The 20,631-nt window shown below is 47.1% G+C and overlaps 1 protein-coding gene across 1 annotated transcript in view; it reads left to right on the plus strand.

The window, feature by feature from the left end:
• Positions 1-20,631, plus strand: part of TMEM38B (transmembrane protein 38B) — a 138,214-nt gene that overhangs the window by 17,875 nt on the left and 99,708 nt on the right. The window contains exon 2 of the mRNA XM_029604786.1: positions 14,549-14,705. Coding sequence (XP_029460646.1) covers positions 14,549-14,705 — 157 coding nt within the window. The remainder of the gene's footprint in view (positions 1-14,548; positions 14,706-20,631) is intronic.

The following is a 20,631-nucleotide window of genomic DNA, read 5'->3' on the forward strand; positions in this document are numbered from 1 at the left end:
GGGGGATAACTTATTTGGGAATCGATTCCAGGAAACAGTGTCCTATTTGAAGGAGCAATTGGTAGCGGCACAGTCATTGATACATCCATCTACATACTCCACACAACGGCGTTACTGTGCTCCACTCCGTAGACAGCCGTTCCGTCAGTATCCAACGTATCGGCCTCCCATGTACAATCCACCTCAGCGAGCTCAACAGCCGCTATAACATTGGAGAAGACTGCCTAGGACTCAACGTACCCAGAGCCAACAACCTCCATCTTCAGCCAAGACACCCCCATCTTTTTTAATTATATAGCCACCGCCACTGCAACCAACCCCACCGGGCAGAATAACGTCACGCTTCTTAGAGTGGAGAACCATAACAGATCGTTGGGTTTTGGAAATTGTTCAACAAGGCTACCAACTCCAATTTTCAACCAGACCTAATCTTCCTCATCTACCGACCAGGATCGCAAAAGGCCATCAACCCCAGCTAGCGGAAGAAATAACTTCCCTTCAATAACAACGGACAATTCAATTTGTTCAACATCATGCCCGGAACAAGGGGTTTTACTCACTATATTTCATAATTCCCAAGAAGTCAGGTGGCCACCGACCAATTCTGGATCTCCACGAGTTGAAGAAACACCTGATCAAGGAGAAATTCAAGATGGTATCTTTAAAAACCATCCTACCACTTCTTCAACCCAACGATTGGATGTGCTCCATAGATCTGAAGGATGCATATACCCATATACCCATCAACCAATCTTAGTGGCGTTACCTGTCCTTCCAATTCCAGGACCAGCATTGTCAGTACAAGGTCCTTCCGTTTGGCCTATCAGCGGCCCCCAGAGTATTCACAAAGTGCATGGCAGTGGTGGTGGCTCACCTGTGACAACGAGGCCTGCGAATACTTCCATACCTCAATGATTTGCTTCTAGTAGCTTCGACTCCCGAGAAGCTCAACAACCAACTTCACCAAACGATTCAGTGCTTGGACCACTTGGGACTTGTAATCAACTATCAGAAATCCACTCTAAACCCAACTCAAATTCTCCAATTTATAGGAGCTCGTTTGGACACCACAAAAACCAGAGCCTTCCTACCCCACTGGAAAGAAAACTAGAGATGCAGCGCCTCTTGCGGTCTCTCAGACTTATGCAGCATCCTTCAGCACGTCAGATACTCACAATACTGGGTCACATGGCTGCAGCCATTTATACCGTACCCAACACCAGGTTACACATGCGTCATCTACAATGGGGATTGAAATGACAGTGGAAACAATGCTCATAGGCCTTAACAGAGAGTCATTCTAACTCCAGACATGAGAAGGGATATAGATTGGTGGCTCCAGGAGACGACACTAACCAAAGGTGCCTTATTCAGTACTCCCCCGAACAGCACAGTACTTAGCACAGATGCCTCTCGCAAAAGCTGGGGAGCGCATTTGGACCATCTATGGACATAAGGTCAATGTTCTTCACAGGAGCAGAATCTGCAGATCAATCTGCTAGAGCTCAGAGCAGTACGGAATGCGCTACAGACTTTCCTTCCCCCAACTGCAAGGTCGTCGAGTCATGGTATACACTGACAATCAGGCAGCAATGTTCTATATAAACAAGCAAGGAGAGTCAGGTTCATGGTCCCTATGCAAAGAAACGCTACAGATTTTGGATCACGCGAATCGTCACTCCATACACCTTCAGGCCACCTATCTGCCAGGGGTCATCAATACTCGTGCGGTCAGGTTAAGCCGAATATTCTACCCTCATGAATGGTCACTGAACCAACAAGTGAAGCTAGAAGTATTCGCCAAGTGGGGAGTGCCAACAATGGACCTCTTTGCCACAGAAGAAAACGCAAAGGTTCCTCGTTTCTGCTTGGTGTGGATCAGCCATCAACGGATTGTACAGGATGCCCTCCTGATTCCTTGGATGGATACCCTCATGTATTCCTTCCCTCCAATACCTCTCATCACAAAGATTATACAGAAGTGCATACGAGACACAGCTCAACTGATACTAATAGCACTGGCTTAGCCCAGGCAGCTGTGGTACACCTACCTTCTACATCTCTCCATCGAAGAACCAATCACATTGCTGAATCGAGCAGACCTCTTGTTGCAGGAGGAAGGAACTCTCCTTCACCCAATACACTCCTCCCTCCACTTAACAGTGTGGAGATTGAGCGGATCCTCCTAATGGAACAAGGCATCTCAGTGACAGCACAAGAAATAATTATAGAGTCCAGAAAACCATCTACAAGGAGACATTATGGATTTAAATGGAAACGTTACTCTATCTGGTGCACATCCAAAGGACTACATCCCTTGGATTGTTCACCGAAATTTTTGCTAGATTACCTGCACACGTTATATACAGTAGGCCTCGCAATGTCTTCAATCAGAGTCCACTTCAGCACTATAGCGGCATATCGCCCACATCGCGGTCAACCCATATCATTCCATCCCATGGTATCTTGATTTCTCAAAGGCCTCTCCCACCTGAGACCACCGATCTCCAAAGCTCCAGTGCAGTGGAATCTCAACCTGGTCCTGGAACAACTGATGCTATCACCATTCGAACCTATAGACTCAGCCCACATCAAATTACTTACATGGAAGGTAGTCTTCCTAATAGCAGTAACCTCTGCACGCAGAGTCAGCGAACTCCAAGCTTTAGTACATTATACTCCATACCTACAATTTTACCATCACAAAGCTGTTCTTCGGATTCATCCAGCATTCCTTCCAAAGGTAGTTTCCCAGTTCCACTTAAATCAATCCATAGAACTGCCAACATTTTTCCCCAAACCTCATCAGTATGACAGGGAAAAATTGTTGCACACGTTAGACTGTAAAAGAGCGTTAGCATACTACAAGAAAAGGACACAGTCAGAATCACGAACATCACAGTTATTCATATCATTCAACGCGAACGCACCAGACCTTCCTGTAGCTAAGTGAACCATCTTTAGCTGGATTTCACAATGTATTCAGTTCTGCTACCAGAAATAGAATTTAACTTTGTCTTCTCACTCAAAAGCACATCAAGTACTAGCAGTTGCGGCTTCAATAGCACATCTAAGACACGTGCAACCCATAGACATATGCAGGGTGGCAACATGGTCATCTCTTCACACCTTTACGTCTCACTACTGCTTAAATCAGCAGGCATCTGATGACGTCAAGCTGGGACGAGCCATTTTACAATCTGTATCGACATAATTACATACTCTACTATCCACCAAGATTGGATCACGCGTAAAAAAAAAAAAAAAAAAAAAAAGGGCTCAAGCAATGCAGCGTGATTGGGAGCTTAGGACTCCCATGACAGCATGGCTAATTCAGCACTGCTATCAACGGGGGAAAAAGCAAGTTTGCTTACCATAAATAGTGTTTCCATAGATAGCAGGATGAATTACCCATGCTGACCCACCCACCTCCCTGGATAGTCGACATACCGAACTTTATTCATTCACTGCTTAATTACAGAATTAGGAGATTCTGGTTTTCTGCACGGGAAGGAACGCTCAGCCGCACAGAGCAAAGCTCTGAACTCTACTTTGAAAGTCCCACCTCCCGGGCCCTGATTGACAGTTCCCATGACAGCATGGCTAATTCATCCTGCTATGTACAGAAACACAGTTTACGGTAAGCAAACTTGCTTTTCACTTAAATCAGTCCATTTTTCCCAGGATAAGCAGGATGGTAGTCCTCACAGATGAGTGATATCAGATGGATCCCTGTCACGAACACTTTTGTCAAAGTTTCTAGAACTTTGACTGGCGCACTGAGCATGCCCAGCATGCCACCAACCCTGTGGCCACATGGGGTCCCACTTCAGTTTCCTTTTTTTCCACGCAGCAGTTGCCTCGCGTATTTAGGAGCTCTGAGAGATTTTCTCTCACACTTTCCTCATGGAATATTCGAAGTTTATCTTCATATTTTCCCTGTCATGCACCAAACTCCTCCATCGTCGTTAAGTCAGTACCACGTTTTTGCGTTCGGTTCCCGGTGGTGTACTTCGTGGTGCCCGATGGCCACTGATTGTGCACTGCCCATAATTTTCAATATGGCGACTGGTTTCCGTAAGTGCCCCAAGTGTCCGAGGACTATGTCTATAACGGACCCACACGAGGTTTGTGTATTGTGTCTCGGGCCTTTTCACAACATCTGTCTGTGTCTAAGTTGCGCGCAGATGACACCCAAAGGCGGGCGCGCCCAACTGGAAAAGATGGAGCACTTCTTTGGCTCCAAGCGCTTATCTCCATCGACCTCAGGTAAAGGCGCGCTGAGTCAAGGGGGCCCATCTTCCTTGGACCCCTTTCCATCGACACCACACCAGAAGGACAAAGGAGTGGGTGACCGTCTGTCACCAACGTCAACCCATTCCAAAACCTCTGCATCATCGTCCTCTGCGCCGGAGAAGGACCGGGTTGAGCACCGAGGGAAACGTCTCCATCGGCACAGACGTACATCGCTGTCTGCTGCCGACACCGGAGCGGTACCTACTTCGACCAAGCCACCTCCGAAGAAGGCCCAGGAAGAGGAGCTCCCATCCTCCTCTGGAACTGGGACCCCGAGGCTTTCTCCACCGGTGCTGGGCACCGAGCCTCCATGTACCCCCGTGGATGCTCCGGTGAAGCCTAGCCAGCCTCCTACCCCAGACGCCGAGCCATCCATATCAGCATTCGTGGCTTCCAGTTGCCACTGGTGCCGGCTTCCATGCCGCTGCTGGAACTGGTGCCTTCGATGTTGGCTCCACTCCTCGTGCACCTAGACACCCTCATCGGTGCCCTGCCATCGATACCTGTTCCATTGGGTTCTTTGCCACCGAGCCAACCGCCAGTCCCTGCCAGTCCCGATGCCGGAGCCAGTGCCATCAAGTCTCCCAGTGCATCGGCGCCCATCCCTGGCACTGGTGACATTGGTGCTGGTGCTGCCGGCTTCGATACCGGTGCCACTTATTACGGTGCCTCACCGTCCATTGGTGCCGCCTTCCTGCCCTCTTGGATTTGGGTTTCTTCCTCCATCTGGAGGTCCAATGGGTGAAGAGGAGCCTCCCTATGACCCATGGGATGATGCTTCCTCTGAACACTCCTCACAAGCTTCTGAGGAGCTACTTTCCGAGCCTTCACCCCCAGAGGAAAGGCACCGCTCCCCTCCGGAAAACCTCTCCTCCTCCAGCTTCGTTAAAGAGATGTCTGAGACTATCCCATTCCAACTGGAAACAGAGGAGGATGCTAGGCACAAAATGTTGGAAGTCCTACAATTTGTGAACACGCCAAAGGAAGTAATGGCAATCCCTGTGCACTAGGTTCTTGTAGACCTCTTGCACCGCCTCTGGGAACACCCAGGAACTGTGCCTCCAGTTAATAAAAAGACTGATGCCACATACCTGGTACAGCAAGCCCCAGGATTTCAAAAAAGCCAATTACCCCACCAATCTGTAGTGGTAGAATCAGCTCAAAAGAAAGCCAAAGGTCCCGACTTCACTGCTCCACCTGGCAAGGAGCAAAAGGTGTTGGACACCTTAGGCTGCAGGGTGTTCCAAGGGTCAGTGTTAACGGCTCATATAGCAGCCTACCAACTTTACATGTCCCAATATAATAGGAATCTCTGGAAACAAATCCAGGAATTCTCGGAGACCCTGCCACAATTCCTGGAGGGCTTGACCTCCATCCTGCAAAAAGGATTAGATGCTGGAAAACATGAGGTCAGAGCATGTTTTGAGACTGCATCTAGAGTCTCAGCAGCTGGAATTAGTGCCAGGTGCTGAGCTTGGCTCAAAGCCTCTGACCTACACCCAGAGGTGCAGGACAAATTGGCTGATCTCCCCTGCATAGGAGACAACCTTTTTGGGGATAAGCTCCAAGAAGCAGTGGCGCAGCTCAAATATTATCATTATCATGATCATCATTTTTTCCCCTCCAACCAGCAAGAACATATCTTCTTCACAAACCCCCATTTTCCATACCACTACCTACTTCGGTATCTAATCTCTTGCTGCAGGACACTTGAGATTTTCTCACTTATATGTTATAATTTTTATGCTCAATAAGACCTGTCAACTTAATTGTTTAAGTCTTTTTTTTTTTTTTTCTCCTTTATCTTTTGGTCATCAATGTTACAACGTTATTGTTAAATTTTGAACTTATGTACACTGTTCCAAGTTTCATAACCTTGTTCTATGTAATGCCTTTTGGCAATTTTCATGTTCTGTTTCAATGTAAACCGATGTGATCTTTATTTCATATAGGAACACCGGTATATAAAAATCTAAAAAATAAATAAATAAATTATCATGAAACCCTGCGCCAACTGTCCACTGCCACCTCTGATGCCCCTACCGCAGCCTGAAGGGGCACCAGGAAACAAATTTACAGGCCACGGAGGTACTACCCTCCTGCATCCCATGCTTGGACGGCCCGGACCTCTCATAGGGGCCGACCTCGTCAGCACAGAACTAGAACACAGCTAGCCCCCCAGGCTGGACCTGCAACTGATTTTTGACTCCTATCCAGAGAGCAGCAGTCACCAACCCTTGTGCACACCACCCACATTCAGCAACCTGTTTCCAACAGAGGCCAAACTAGGCCACAAGAATCTGGCAAGTACCCAAACACGAAGAAGATCCCATGCTACTGATGCAATTAATAGCAGTGGCTATTCCCTAAGTACACTTGATTAATAGCAGTTAATGGAGTTCTCCAAAAACTTATCCAAACCGTTTTTGAACCCAGCTATACTAACTGCACTAACCACATCCTCTGGCAACAAATTCCAGAGCTTAATTGTGCGTTGAGTGAAAAAGAATTTTCTCCGTTTAGTCTTAAATGTGCTACTTGCTAACTTCATGGAATGCCCCCTAGTCCTTCTATTATCCGAAAGTGTAAATAACCGATTCACGTCTACTCGTTCAAGACCTCTCATGATCTTAAAGACCTATATCATATCTCCCCTCAGCCGTCTCTTCTCCTAGCTGAACAGCCCTAACCTCTTCAGCCTTTCCTCATAGGGGAGCTGTTCCTCCCCCCCCCCCTTTATCATTTTGGTTGCCCTTCTCTGTAGCTTCTCCATCGCACCTATATCTTTTTTTGAGATGCGGCGACCAGAATTGTACACAAGTCCACCAGCCACCCTGCTATCTACATTTCTAATAAATGAGTCACCAACTGGTCAGACCCAGCATGGCAATTTGTTCTTATGTTCAGTATTTTGTCAATATATGTACATGTGGAACATTTTATCTTTATGAGTTAGTGAAATTGAGATACTTTAGTTTTACCCTGTAGTTTCCTCCCATTTCTTTGTAATTCCAGCTCAAGTCAGAACAAGGACTGGGATGTGGCACCATGCGCCTTCATTTGCAACTACCCTAGGGATTATTGTCCTATTTTATATTCCTCCCCCAACATACCTAATCTGTTCATTGTAGTGATGATCATGCACCAATCATGGGCCATGAATCCAGCCATGAGCTGTCACCTTTAAGCAATGACCAGGATTCCTTTTCTCTGGGGGCTGTGAACTCTGCCTTTGCAGCATTCCCAATAACAGATAAGCCAGTGAGCAAAAGATCTGACTTGGATTGAACCACGGAGCTGGCCCAAATTAAAATGAGTTAATGGAACAATATGCTTCTAAATCCCTTCATAGGTTTACCTATTTCTTCTTGAATTATCAAAGTACTCTTAAGTTTGTGTTAATTTTCACTTCTGAGTGATCTACATTTAATATGTCTTGTGTGGCTCTAATGCACTCAGCCCACAAGCACATAAAGGATTGGAGAGGGCTGTGAAAGGGGCATGTATGTAGAGAGGATATGGAGGCAAAAAGTGTTTGATAATTTTAGTAGGGCATATTATCCCAGGACAAGCAGGATGCTAGTCCTCACATATGGGTGACGTTACTGACTGAGCCCTATTGCGGGAAAACTTACATAAGAACATAAGAAAATGCCATACTGGGTCAGACCAAGGGTCCATCAAGCCCAGCATCCTGTTTCCAACAGTGGCCAATCCAGGCCACAAGAACCTGGCAAGTACCCAAAAACTTTCTGTCAAAGTTTCTAGAAACTTTTGACTGGTACTCTGAGCCCACTGAGCATGCCCAGCATGCCATGATATTCTCTGCCCCAGGGGTGTCTCTCTCTAGTCTTCGTTTTTCCGCGCTGCTGTAAGCATCGCGGAGATAGGAGTCCTGTGAGTTTTCCTCACACATTTTTCATTGATTTCAAAAGATTTTCTCCCACAAAGGGATTTTTTCTCTCTCTCTTTCCTCCCTCTTTTCATCGACGGCTGTTGCTGAAAAGATGGCTTCGGGATTTAAAAAATGTCCGATTTGTAATCAGAATATGTCTATAACAGACCCACACCTTGAGTGTGTTCTCTGTTTAGGGGACAAGCACGATGTTTCATCCTGCCCTCAGTGTGCAGAGATGACTCCCAAAGGAAGGAAACTGAGACAGGAAAAAATGGAACACCTTTTCCACCTTCAGCTGATTCCTTCTCCCTCGACATCGACGAAATCGTCCCCAGCAGGAATTTCTAAAAAGGTTTTATTGAAGAGACGTTGCCTGGAGGGATCGGGAGATCAGGCATCGCCATCGCCATTCACGGCATCGATAAGGTCGGTAGTCGAGCATAGGCCCAAACATAGGCACCGTCGTCAGCGGTAACCCTCTCCCTGGGAGAACCGGCCGCAAAACGGCAGAAGACTAAGGAAACTCCGCCGCCACCGTCAGGGCCCACATCGCTGATAGAGCCTATACAAGCATCGGGTGATGTGTTATCAACTCCCACACCGCCACCGCATACAGCTACTCCATCTCTCCCAGCTATATCGCAGGAATTGTCAATTTTAATAAGACAAGTGGTAGCCCAGGCCCTAAAGGAGCAGATTCCGGCGACAGCGCCGATGCCGGCAGTTTTGCGGATGCCGGTGACTTCACCGAAGCCGGTGACAGTACCGATGCCGGTGACGTCACCGATGCCGATTTTCACAACTGCACCGATGCCAGGTACTAAAGCTACGATGACTTCAAGACGGCCACCGAAGATAATAGTCCCATCCCATAGTCCTTCCCCCTTGTAAATAGCCACCCTTTTTTTATACCCTCCACCCCCACCCCTTTCCGCAATATGCAATACTTCTGATTCTTCCACTAAGACTTCCCCGGAATAGCAACCTTTCCTCCACCTGCCCCTTTTTAAACAGTTGCCCCCCCTCCCTCCCCCCTGTAAATAGCCACCCATCTTACCTCCCCGCACCCTAGTTCGTTGTAAATAGCTCCTCTTACCCTGCCCCTATTTTTATCTAATTTTAACTATTGCTTCGGGCTCCCCATTAGAGCCCTCTCTACTCTTGTTTTTGCTGGTTATCCACCCCCACATCCCTGTTCTATGTATTTTCTACCTGCTGTTATAATGTAAACCGACATGATGTGTATTTTTTTTTTTTATGATGTGTATTTTAATGTCGGTATAGAAAAACTGTTAAATAAAATAAATAAAATAAATCTTTGGTCCGGAAGCCGATACCGTCGGTGCCACTCGCTCCTGGGGCTCTAGGACACTGAGAGTCAGCACTACACCAGATATTAATGAAAAGGTATCAAGATCTGCTTGATTCTCTTCCCTCTAATCCACGGGAAGAGCATCCTGAGAAATCATCTACTGAAGATCCATTACCAGGACCTTCTGGAATTCCTCCACCACCTAAACCTTCAACAACTTCTCCACAAGTCCAAGAATATGACACTTGGAGTGACACACTATTAGAAACTTCATCTGAAGGCTTTATGTCTGAGCCATCTTCACCTGATCCACGGAAAAAATCTCCTCCAGAAGATTTTTCCTTCACAACTTTTGTCCAGGAAATGGCTGACACCATTCCCTTCAAATTAGTAACAGAGCAAGATACCAGACAACAAACCCTGGAGGTACTTCAATTTGTAGACCCTCCAAAGCAAGTGGTGGCTATACCAGTACAAGATGTTCTCTTAGAATTGCAACATCGTATTTGGAACATCCTTGCTCAGTGCCAGCAGTCAAACGTATGGACAGTACATATTTGGTGCAGTCTGCTTCTGGCTACCAGAAGTCGCAGCTCCCTCACCAATCAGTTGTGGTGGAATCTGCTCAGAAAAAATCCAAACGAATTAGACCACATTCATCAAATCCCCCAGGCAAAGACCACAGATTTTTGGATTCCCTGGGTCGCAAGGTCTATCAGGGGGTATGTTGAATTCGAGAATCTCTTCATACCAACTCTACATGACCCAATATCAAAGGGACTTGTGGAAACAAATGCAGGAGTTTCTAACATCTCTTCCATCTCAACAACAAGAGGCAGCACAAGCCATCATCCATAAAGGACTGGAGGCAGATAAACATGAAATCCGAGCAGCCTATGATGGCTTTGAGACAGCTTCCAGGGTGGCTGCATCGGGGATCAGTGCCAGAAAATGGGCATGGCTTAAGGCCTCGGACCTCAGGCCTGAGGTCCAGGATAAATTAGTAGATCTCCTCTGCTTAGGAGATAACCTTTTTGGATCCAAAGTCCAGGATGCAGTCACACAGTTGAAGGAACATACTGAAACCCTCAGACAGCTTTCATCAATTCCACAGGATCCCCCTACGCACTCTGGGCGTAGGCCTCAAAGAAAAGAATCTAGAAGGCCTTTTTATAGACAAAGAAGGTACTACCCTCCTACATCTAGGGCCAGACCTTCTAGAACACAGCAAAGGCCTCAACCAAGACAACCTAGGGCAACTAGGCCTCAACCTCCGCCGCAGACAGGCCCTGCTACTGGATTTTGAAACCATTTCCAGAGAACACAGCTACATCTCCAATCCTTAGCCGGAACTTCCTGGAGGAGGCCGAGTATCTGAATTTTACAACAGTTGGATACCAATAACAACAGACCAATGGGTACTTGCAATAGTATCGCGAGGTTACCAACTCAATTTCCTCTCAATTCCAATAGATTCTCCTCCGAGACCTCTCTCTCTCTCAGTAACAAGGGTGGATAATTCTACTTGTAACTCCAGTTACAAGTAGAATTATCCACCCTTCTGAAAGCCAGGGCTGTAGAGCCAGTGCCACGGGCTCAGCAGGGCAGAGGATTCTATTTCCGGTATTTCCTCATTCCAAAAGAAACCGGAGGCCTACGTCCCATCCTAGACCTCAGAAATCTCATCAAATTTCTAAAGAGAGAAAAGTTCAGGATGGTCTCTCTAGGCATCATGCTTCCACTTCTTCAAACAGGAGATTGGCTTTGTTCTCTGGATCTTCAAGACGCTTATGCTCACATTCCAATATACCCTCCTCATCGCAAATATCTGCGCTTCATGGTGGGGCATCAATATTTCCAGTACAGAGTACTACCATTCGGACTTGCCTCTGCCCCTAGAGTATTCATCAAATGTCTAGCAGTAATAGCAGCACACTTGCACAAGGAAAGTGTCCATGTTTTTCCCTTCTTAGACGACTGGCTCATCAGAAGTCAATCTCAACAAGGAGCTCTGGCTTCTCTCAGTCAAACAATTACTGTACTTCACTCCATGGGCTTTCTCATCAATTATCAAAAGACCCATCTTACCCCATCTCACCTGCTTCAATTCATAGGAGCAGAATTGAACACCATCCTTTCGAAGGCCTTTCTACCCGAGGATCGAGCAGAAACACTGTCCCTGTTGGCAAACTCGATTCACTCAAAGCAACAAGCAACGGCTCATCAGTTTCTAACCTTACTAGGCAACATGGCCTCCACAGTTCATGTCACTCCTTTGGCAAGGTTAGCCATGAGGGTAACTCAATGGACTTTAAGATCACAATGGATCCAAGCCATTCAACCACTGCATTCTCCAATTCAAGTAACCAACCAGCTGCGTTCATCTCTACTTTGGTGGGTGAACAAGGACAATTTGCGCAAGGGCCTACCCTTCCAACAACCAGTCCCACAGATAACTTTAACTACAGATGCATCCACCTTGGGTTGGGGAGCTCACATACACAACCTCCAAACCCAGGGTACTTGGACAAAACTCGAAGCAACATTTCAAATTTTCTGGAGCTTCGAGCTATACGTTATGTGCTTCATGCGTTCAAGGACTGCCTTTTACAAAAGTCTGTTCTGATCCAAACGGACAACACAGTAGCCATGTGGTACATCAACAAACAGGGAGGTACGGGCTCATATCTCCTTTGTCAGGAAGCTGCACAGATTTGGGGCTGGGCCCTGAACCACTCAATGTTTCTCCGGGCCACTTATCTGGCAGGCATTCACAACATAGTGGCAGATCAACTCAGTCGTCACTTCCAACCACACGAATGGTCCCTGGATCCCGCAGTAGCGACCAGGATATTTCAACGTTGGGGACAACCAACAATAGACCTCTTTGCGTCACATCTGAATCACAAAGTGGACAGATTCTGTTCTCTTCACAAACAGAAAAACCAGCCAGCCAAGGACGCATTTGCTCGCCCCTGGAACTCCGGCCTTCTATACGCGTATCCTCCGATACCGTTCATAACCAAAACTCTAGTGAAGCTACAACAGGACAAGGGGTCCATGATCCTCATAGCCCCATATTGGCCTCGACAAGTATGGTTTCCAACACTTCTAGACCTCTCAGTCAGGGATCCAATTTGCTTGGGAGTAACTCCCACTCTCATAACTCAGGATCAGGGTTGGTTGCGCCATCCCAACCTTCAATCCCTATCCCTGACAGCATGGATGTTGAAAGCTTGATCTTACAACCACTCAATCTTTCAACCAATGTATCTCAAGTGCTTATAGCATCTCGTAAACCTTCCACACGAAAGAACTATTCTTCCAAATGGAAACAATTTGCTTTGTGGTGCTGGCAAAAGAATATTGATCCTTTCACCTGCCCCACTACTTCTCTACTAGACTACTTATACCATCTTTCAGACTCTGGTCTCCAGACTTCATCTGTAAGCGTACTCTTAAGTGCAATATCAGCTTACCATAACAAGATGGGAGATGCACCAATATCCACACAACCTCTTATCAGTAGGTTTATGAGAGGTTTAACTCAACTTAAACCACCAATTCGGCCCCCAGTCACAGAATGGGACCTGAATCTGGTCTTAACAAGACTCATGCGTTCTCCTTTCGAACCCATTAATTCTTGTGATTTTTAAATTTCTCACATGGAAGACTATCTTCCTCATAGCCATTACTTCAGCAAGAAGGGTAAGTGAGTTACAAGCACTTGTCATGTATTCACCTTACACGAAATTCCTACATGACAGAGTGGTTCTCCGTACACATCTAAATTCCTTCCCAAGGTAGTTACGGAATTCCACTTGAACCAATCCATAGTTTTACCCACATTCTTTCCAAGGCCTCATTCTCACTAGGGAGAATGGGCCTTATATACCTTGGACTGTAAACGTGCGTTAGCATTCTACTTAGATTGCGCTGCAGTCCACAGGAAATCCACTCAACTCTTTGTGTCTTATGATCCAAACAAACCAAGTAAAGCAGTGGGTAAACATACTCGATCCAGCTGGTTAGCAGAATGCATACAGTTTTGCTATGAAAAAGCAGGCCTTCCTCTCCAAGGGCGAGTAAAGGTGCATTCAGTAAGGGCAATGTCAACCTCAGTAGCACACTATTGTTCAGTGCCAATTCTTAACATATGTAAAGCTGCAACATGGAGTTCTCTTCACACCTTTGCAGCTCATTACTGTTTGGACAAAGAAGGACGACAAGATTCAGCCTATGGACAATCTGCCTTAAAGAACTTATTCCCAGTTTAATCCCAACTCCTACATCCAACCTGCTGTGATTTTCGGCTGACTCATTTTCAACAACAATAATTCAATGTTGCTTCACTACCACATGACTCAGCCTCTAGCTTGCTAATCACCCATATGTGAGGACTAGCATCCTGCTTGTCCTGGAATAAAGCAAAATTGCTTACCTTGTAATAGGTGTTATCCCAGGACAGCAGGATGTAGTCCTCACATTTGGGTGATGTCACTGACGGAGCCCTAGTGCGGGAAAACTTTCTGTCAAAGTTTCTAGAAACTTTGACTGGCATTCTGAGCCCACTGAGCATGCCCAGCATGCCATGATATTCTCTGCCACAGGGGTCTCTCTCTCTAGTCTCGTATGTAGCATTAAGCTTTAGCAAAAATAAAATAATAAAAGGTATGAGACCCAACTCAGCGGGGTGGCGAGTGGGTTTCGTGAGGACTACATCCTGCTGTCCTGGGATAACACCTATTACAAGGTAAGCAATTTTGCTTTATCTCTTCAGCTGAAATAACAGTACATCAAAGTACAGTATTTCTGCAGGCAGTGCCTTTAAGAAAAAGTTTATAATTTTAAGAAAATAATTAGATTGACATGTCTTTATAAAACTGTATACAGTAAATTGTGTTTTTTACATATTACATGATTTTTGAGTGCTATTGTAGCAAAATTAGGGTTTTATATAATATAGCTTGTAAAGTTTGACGTGTCTTGCCTTTGTCAGTTTTACAGATTGACAGGTTGTGTTTTACTTTGTGTCATTTCAGGAGCAATGGAAGTGGCATGGCGCAGTCCCATTGCATGTTGGTTCAGTGCTATGCTTTGCTGCTTTGGTGGAGGAATTCTCTCTTCTATTATGCTTGCAGAACCTCCAGTAGGAGTCCTTTCAAACACCACTAACATATTTCTGGCATCTGCATGCTGGTAAGCCAATTTTTTAATAACTATGAAAGACTAAATGTATGCTTTTGGTATAGATGGTGAATATTAGTCAGAATGTTTAGACACTTGTCTGCAATGGAAAGTGGTGTTAAAGTTATTAGTGTTCGTTTAATAAACACGGCTAAGAAGAATTAAGGGTGGTAAAGTGAAGAAAGAGGGAGGAGTTACTCTGGGACCTTCAGTTAAGATCCCATGGAAGAATTCTCAATGTATTTCTAATCAGATCCAATCTGTATAGCTATAGAGCCTTTCTAACTTTAAGAAGCAATAATTAGAGGCTTAACAAACATTAGTTCCTCAGAAAGGAGAAAACAGTTGCTTTTTTGTTTTTGGGGGTTTTTTTTTTTTTTGTATATGAAAACCAGTGTAGGAAAACATATAAATTTTCCTAGCAGATAGACTCAGGACCAGTGGTATAGTGTACTCCTGATAGCAGTTGGAGACGGATCAGATTTCAATCTGACGTCAGCCCTAGTACATATACCCCTGCAGGAAGTGCAGCTCTTCAGTATTTTCCGTCTCTATAGCAGTGTGGGACTCTATGCACGCTAGTACAGCGTTAGTGTAATTTACCAGAGAAAACCAAAACAAGAAGAAATTTTACCTCTACGGACGAGCCCCGCTCTCCTGCGGTGACACCCATTGGGTCCCTCCCCCAGTTGAGAATTCCCGAGGTGATTTCCGCGATCCCTCGGAGGTAAGCCTCGGTCCGGCGGCCAACCCTCGGCGGGGACCTAGCCCCCGACATCGGGTGAGGCTGAGAGGCAGTGGGTGCAACTTAGAGTGCGGCGGTGAAGGTATTTTCCCTCTCCCCCCGCAGCCGGAGACCACCTGGAACGAGACCGGGAATCGCCAAGACTAGGTAAGGTAGAAATATATTTAAAAGTCTCTGGTCTCCGAAGCTCGAGGAGTCACACAGGTCGCCAGCCGGGACCAGTGCCACCGGGTTGATCTGCCCTAGCAGGGAAAGACCCCGGTCAGATCAGAGGGTCCTCCCACATGGAGACACTCCGAAGTGGTCGCCATATTGTCCGCGTGGTCGCCGTCACCATCTTGACCTGTCCGCCGCCCTGATCTGTGCGCACAGAGGCGAGCCGTGCACACAAATACCTTGTGCACACAAGCAACGCGCATAACCACACGCTTACTGTGCTGGGCGCATAACTTCAATCTGCGCACATCTCCCTGAGCGCGTACCAATCCTATGCACATAACTTCGACGCACCGGAGCGCATAACTAAGCCACCTGGGCCATGTATTTTATGCGCACAAGCCATGGCACCACCGGAAAAGAAGCTCAAGGCCTTTGCCCAGCATGCCACATTAGAGCTGCACAGCATGAGGAGGCCACGGCCCTGTGTATACAGTGCGAGGAGGCACTGGGGGATCCAGCCCATGGCCCTCCCCAGCCGGTACCGGGTTCCAGCTTCTCAAACAGTACGCCGGACCTAGCGTCCCCCAACGGGACCCTCCCTCAAACGGGGCTCCCCAGGGACACAGTGCCTCTTAATTTAGACCCAACATCTATCTCCTGGGTGGAATTCTTCAAAGGCCTGCATATCTTCGTTCACATGCAACCGGGCCCTCCGATAATACGGCCACAACCTCTGCCAGAGGACCTCAACATCCCGGGACCCTCTATGCCCAGGGAAGTGATTCCACCGCTCAGAAGCCCCACCTTCGGGGACACGGACAATTCAGATGAGGATTCAGAACCCCTGGAGGAAGGGGAACCTCCCCCTGGGGACAGAGCCCCACCGAACCATGAGGCGCTTCTTCACCAAGGACGAGCTTCCAGACCTGGTCACACACAGCTTGAAAGAGCTCACTATCCCAGGCACAAGTGCCTCGGGGGAACCTAAGACAAATCCCCTCCTAGAGGGACTCCGTCAGACCTCCCGTCATTTCCTACTATTACAAGCTGTCCAGCAGTTAATTGACCTGGAAAGGGATGCCCCCAGAGACTACGTTCAAAGGGGGGGGGGGGGGGGGGGCGTGCCTTGAGCAGCCATGTACCCTCTGGACCCAGCTGCCAAAGATCTCCTGGCATGTCCAAAAGTGGATGCCATGGTCTGCGCGGTCTCGAAGCACACTACTATCCCAGTTGAGGGAGGAGCAGCACTCAAGGATGCTCAAGACAGACGTCTGGAATCCATCCTCAAACAGTCTTTTGACGTCTCCGCTATGTCTCTACAGATTGTGGCCTGTTGTGCCGTGGTGACACGTGCCTGCTTATCACAGACCAGGAACAACACTCCTGGGGAAGCCCTGGAACCAGCGGTATCATTCCTCATGGATGCCGCTTCTGATCTGGTGCACACCGCAGCTAGAGGAGTGTCATCAGCCATGGCAGCCAGAAGGCAACGCTGGCTCCGAAGCTGGTCGGCTGACACATCTTCCAAAACTAGACTCACAAGGATGCCCTTCAAGGGAACCCTTCTGTTCGGAAGTGAACTAGAGAAGCTGGTCAACAAATGGGGCGAATCCCACTGCCGCAGCTACTGGAGGACAGGAATAAGAGAAAGCAGCGACCCTTCCCCCGAACTTCCAGGGGCAGAGGATCACAGCGCTTCAACCCGTACAGAAGCACGTATCAAACGGCTTGCCCCGCAGGCAGGAGCCTGTCCTTTTGGAACAAGCACAATAAAAGGGGAGCTGGCAGGGAGAGGAAGTGACGTCATCAGGGATGATGGCAGCTTGAAACGAGAGCTCCTCTCTATGCCGGACAAACATTTACATATTATACCGTGAGCAGCCGAGATACCAGCCCGTCCTCCAACAGATTCACTAGCAGACGTCATGCGGATGTTGTTCCGTAAGAAATCTGTGGATTTCAAGAAATATTCATACTGCAAAACGGAGAAGTCCTCCGAGCCCTCTCTTCCTAAAATGGCGGATGCAGAAGCCGCTGAAGACAACGAGCCCAAGTCAGAAGAGGAGCGGACAGCCACGTTGCAGGAGGAGGTGATTCCTACTAGAGCTGAATTTCGCACCTGGTTTTGTGAGTTGCGGCTCGATATTAAAAATTATAAACGAGACATTATGACAGCTATCAATGAAATGAAGGAGGACATGGGGGAAATAGGCAGGCGAATTGATGAGGCTGAAACCCAGATAGAGTCACAAGCGGAGGATTTGAAATCTATGGAAAATGAGGTGAAAGGTTTACAAACTACATGAGGAATTGGCACTAAAACTCGAAGATATAAAGAACAGGACAAGGCGTAATAATTTACGTTTCCGCGGAATTCCAGAATCCATTGACAATGTGAACTGTGAAGAAACCATACAACAATTTTGTGCAACTTTATTCCCGGAGAGTTTCTGGAAGTGCGGCTGCTCTGGTCAAAATAGAGCGCATGACCAGTCTTGGTCTCTCACGCACACACCAGTCATCTTCCTGACCAGTCTCTTTCTCTCACTCAGAAACACATCACCTCCCTGACCACTCTCTCTCTCTCAATTACACACACATGCTCTCGCACCCACTCACACCCACACACGTCAGCCCTCACCCTGGCGCCCATTCACACCCAGGCTCTCATTCTCACATGCATGCACCGGGCCTCACCTCCAAACCTCCTCTTCCTTCACTGCAGGGATGGGCTCCAGTTCCGCCACGGCTTTACTCCAGTGGGACTTCTTTTTCGCCGTCACGGGGATGGTCTCCCATGGTGGCCTTGCTTGGCTGGGGTCGAGCTTCCTCTTCACCGCCACGGGGATGAGCTCCCATAGCGACCTCACTTCGACACTGCCACTCCTCCCAACCCCCGGCCTATGCTATGTCCCTTCTTTCTGCCTCACCGGCCAATCAGAGGCTTTCCCCCTTCTTCCTACTCCCAGTGGCAGATAGAAGGTGTAGGCTTCCGATCGGCCTGTGCGGGGCTCAGGGAACAGCGTGGGATACCGGGAGCCGTGACTCACCTGCCGGTGCTTGGCGCAACACTGGTGTGTCGCAGCACACCGGTTGAGAATCGCTGCTCTAGAGGATGGTGAAATTCCTCTGGGATTAAAACTGTATATGGCTATGTTGCGGTTCTTTCATAGAGCTGAATTGCCGGCCCTGATTTCCCAGATGTTGAAGTTGCTGGGAGTTCCTGGAATGGATACCAAGACTGAGCCAAAAAAAATCCCATTTTGGTTTCTTTGCATAAAGCCTCTAGTTTTTTCCTGGTTATGGAGGCCATTCAAGAATTGATCGATCTTGAATGGGACCCCCCCCCAGAGGCAAATTTTAAAGGGGGTTGGACCTTGGAAGGCCTGGATCCAGTGGTGAGAGAGCGTCTGTATTTCTCAAAAGTGGATGCACTTGTCTGTGCCGTCTCTAAGCAAACAACTATCCCTGCTTTGATGGATTTGCATGATAGGAGAACTGAGGCCACAGATGGATAGTATCACATTGATACTTTTCAGCGGTACTAAAGAAAATAAAATCTAAATGATTGAAGTGTGGCTTTCCTGGCAGAAGAAGAAATCAACTGTGGTGAGCAGTTTTAAGAGTTGTATCTGTGGGAAGGTTGTCCTCTGACAACCATGAATTGTGTTATTGATGTCTCGGGCTGGATCATGACCAGAAGAACTGTTGTACCTGTGGATGGATGTCCATGTGCATGTAGAGGTTCAGGTCTTAAAATCAAGGAACTGTATAACTCTCAGGAGTTGCAGTAAGTCCTCATCCTACAATGCAGCCTTGTCTGCCTCACCAGGAAAGAAGTTGAGCAGAGTTCATCAAAAACTCCCCTGTCTACTGAGGCCAAAGCTGCAAGTCAAATTCTTCCAGCCACTTTGCATCAAAAGCGAAGCAGCATTAATCACTGGAGGTAGTTGGAAGACTGGAGGCAGTCTGTTGTAGTTGAATCTGCTAGGAAGAAAGCCAATATGACATTCATTCACTCAAATTCTCTTCCTGGAAAAGACCATAAATGTCTAGATAACTTTGACAAGAAAACTTTTCAAAGTGCAATGCTCTCAGCTCACATTACCATCCATCAATTCTACATGGTGCAATACATACATGGGATGAAGTAAGGCAGTTACTGTCCACAACCACTCCCAGACAGAAGAGGGTATCTGCCATCATCTTCAGTTGGTATATAAATTGTTTCACGTAATTCCTCTGCCTCTATTGAGGCTAGATGTATGGTATGGCTTTGAGCAAATAGCAACTGTGAAGATGGCCATGAAAAACTAGCAGATTTCCTCTGCTTAGGTGACCATCTTTTCAGCGAAAAGCTCCATGAGACAGTCGCCCCGAATAAGGAGCAGAATGTAACAGTGTAGGTGCTTTCAACAGTTCCTGAACAGCCTTCCACAGCACAATAACATTTCTACCCATTTAAGTGATCATATGGGAGGTCTTACCAGTCTTTCCACCAATAGCATTTACCACCCTTTCCAGCCCAGTGGCAGCAGCTACTTCCAGCCAGGCCTTGTCAAAGAGAACACTGGTAACAGAAACCTACACAACAAGCCAACCCAAACATGACCTCATTTTTAATCCCTCTGAACAATCCATTTCTGACTCTCTCAGTTGGGGGGTACAATCCAATATTTTGTGGAGGAGTAGTGTCAGATCACCAAGGAGCCCTATTATCTTAAATTGTGTATTATGGGTACCTTTGCATTGGGTTGTTTACTAAGTAAATGCTTTGCTGCAGTCCTCAGTTTGGGTCTTCTTACATGTAATGGCTAATTCATCCTACTTATCAACAGAAAAAGCAAGTTTGCTTACTGTAGCCAGTGTTTTCCATAGATAAAATAAATTAGCCATGGAATACCCATTCGTCTCCCAGGACAGTGGACTACATAGCTAGATAAGCTCTGATATGGACTGAGGAGACTCATGAGGCAATGCCATGCAGGAAGTCCTTCACATGCTCAGTAGAGCTCAAAGCTCTACTAGCTTGGA

This window comes from Rhinatrema bivittatum, chromosome 1 (genome assembly GCF_901001135.1).
Source record: "Rhinatrema bivittatum chromosome 1, aRhiBiv1.1, whole genome shotgun sequence".
NCBI lineage: Eukaryota > Metazoa > Chordata > Amphibia > Gymnophiona > Rhinatrematidae > Rhinatrema > Rhinatrema bivittatum.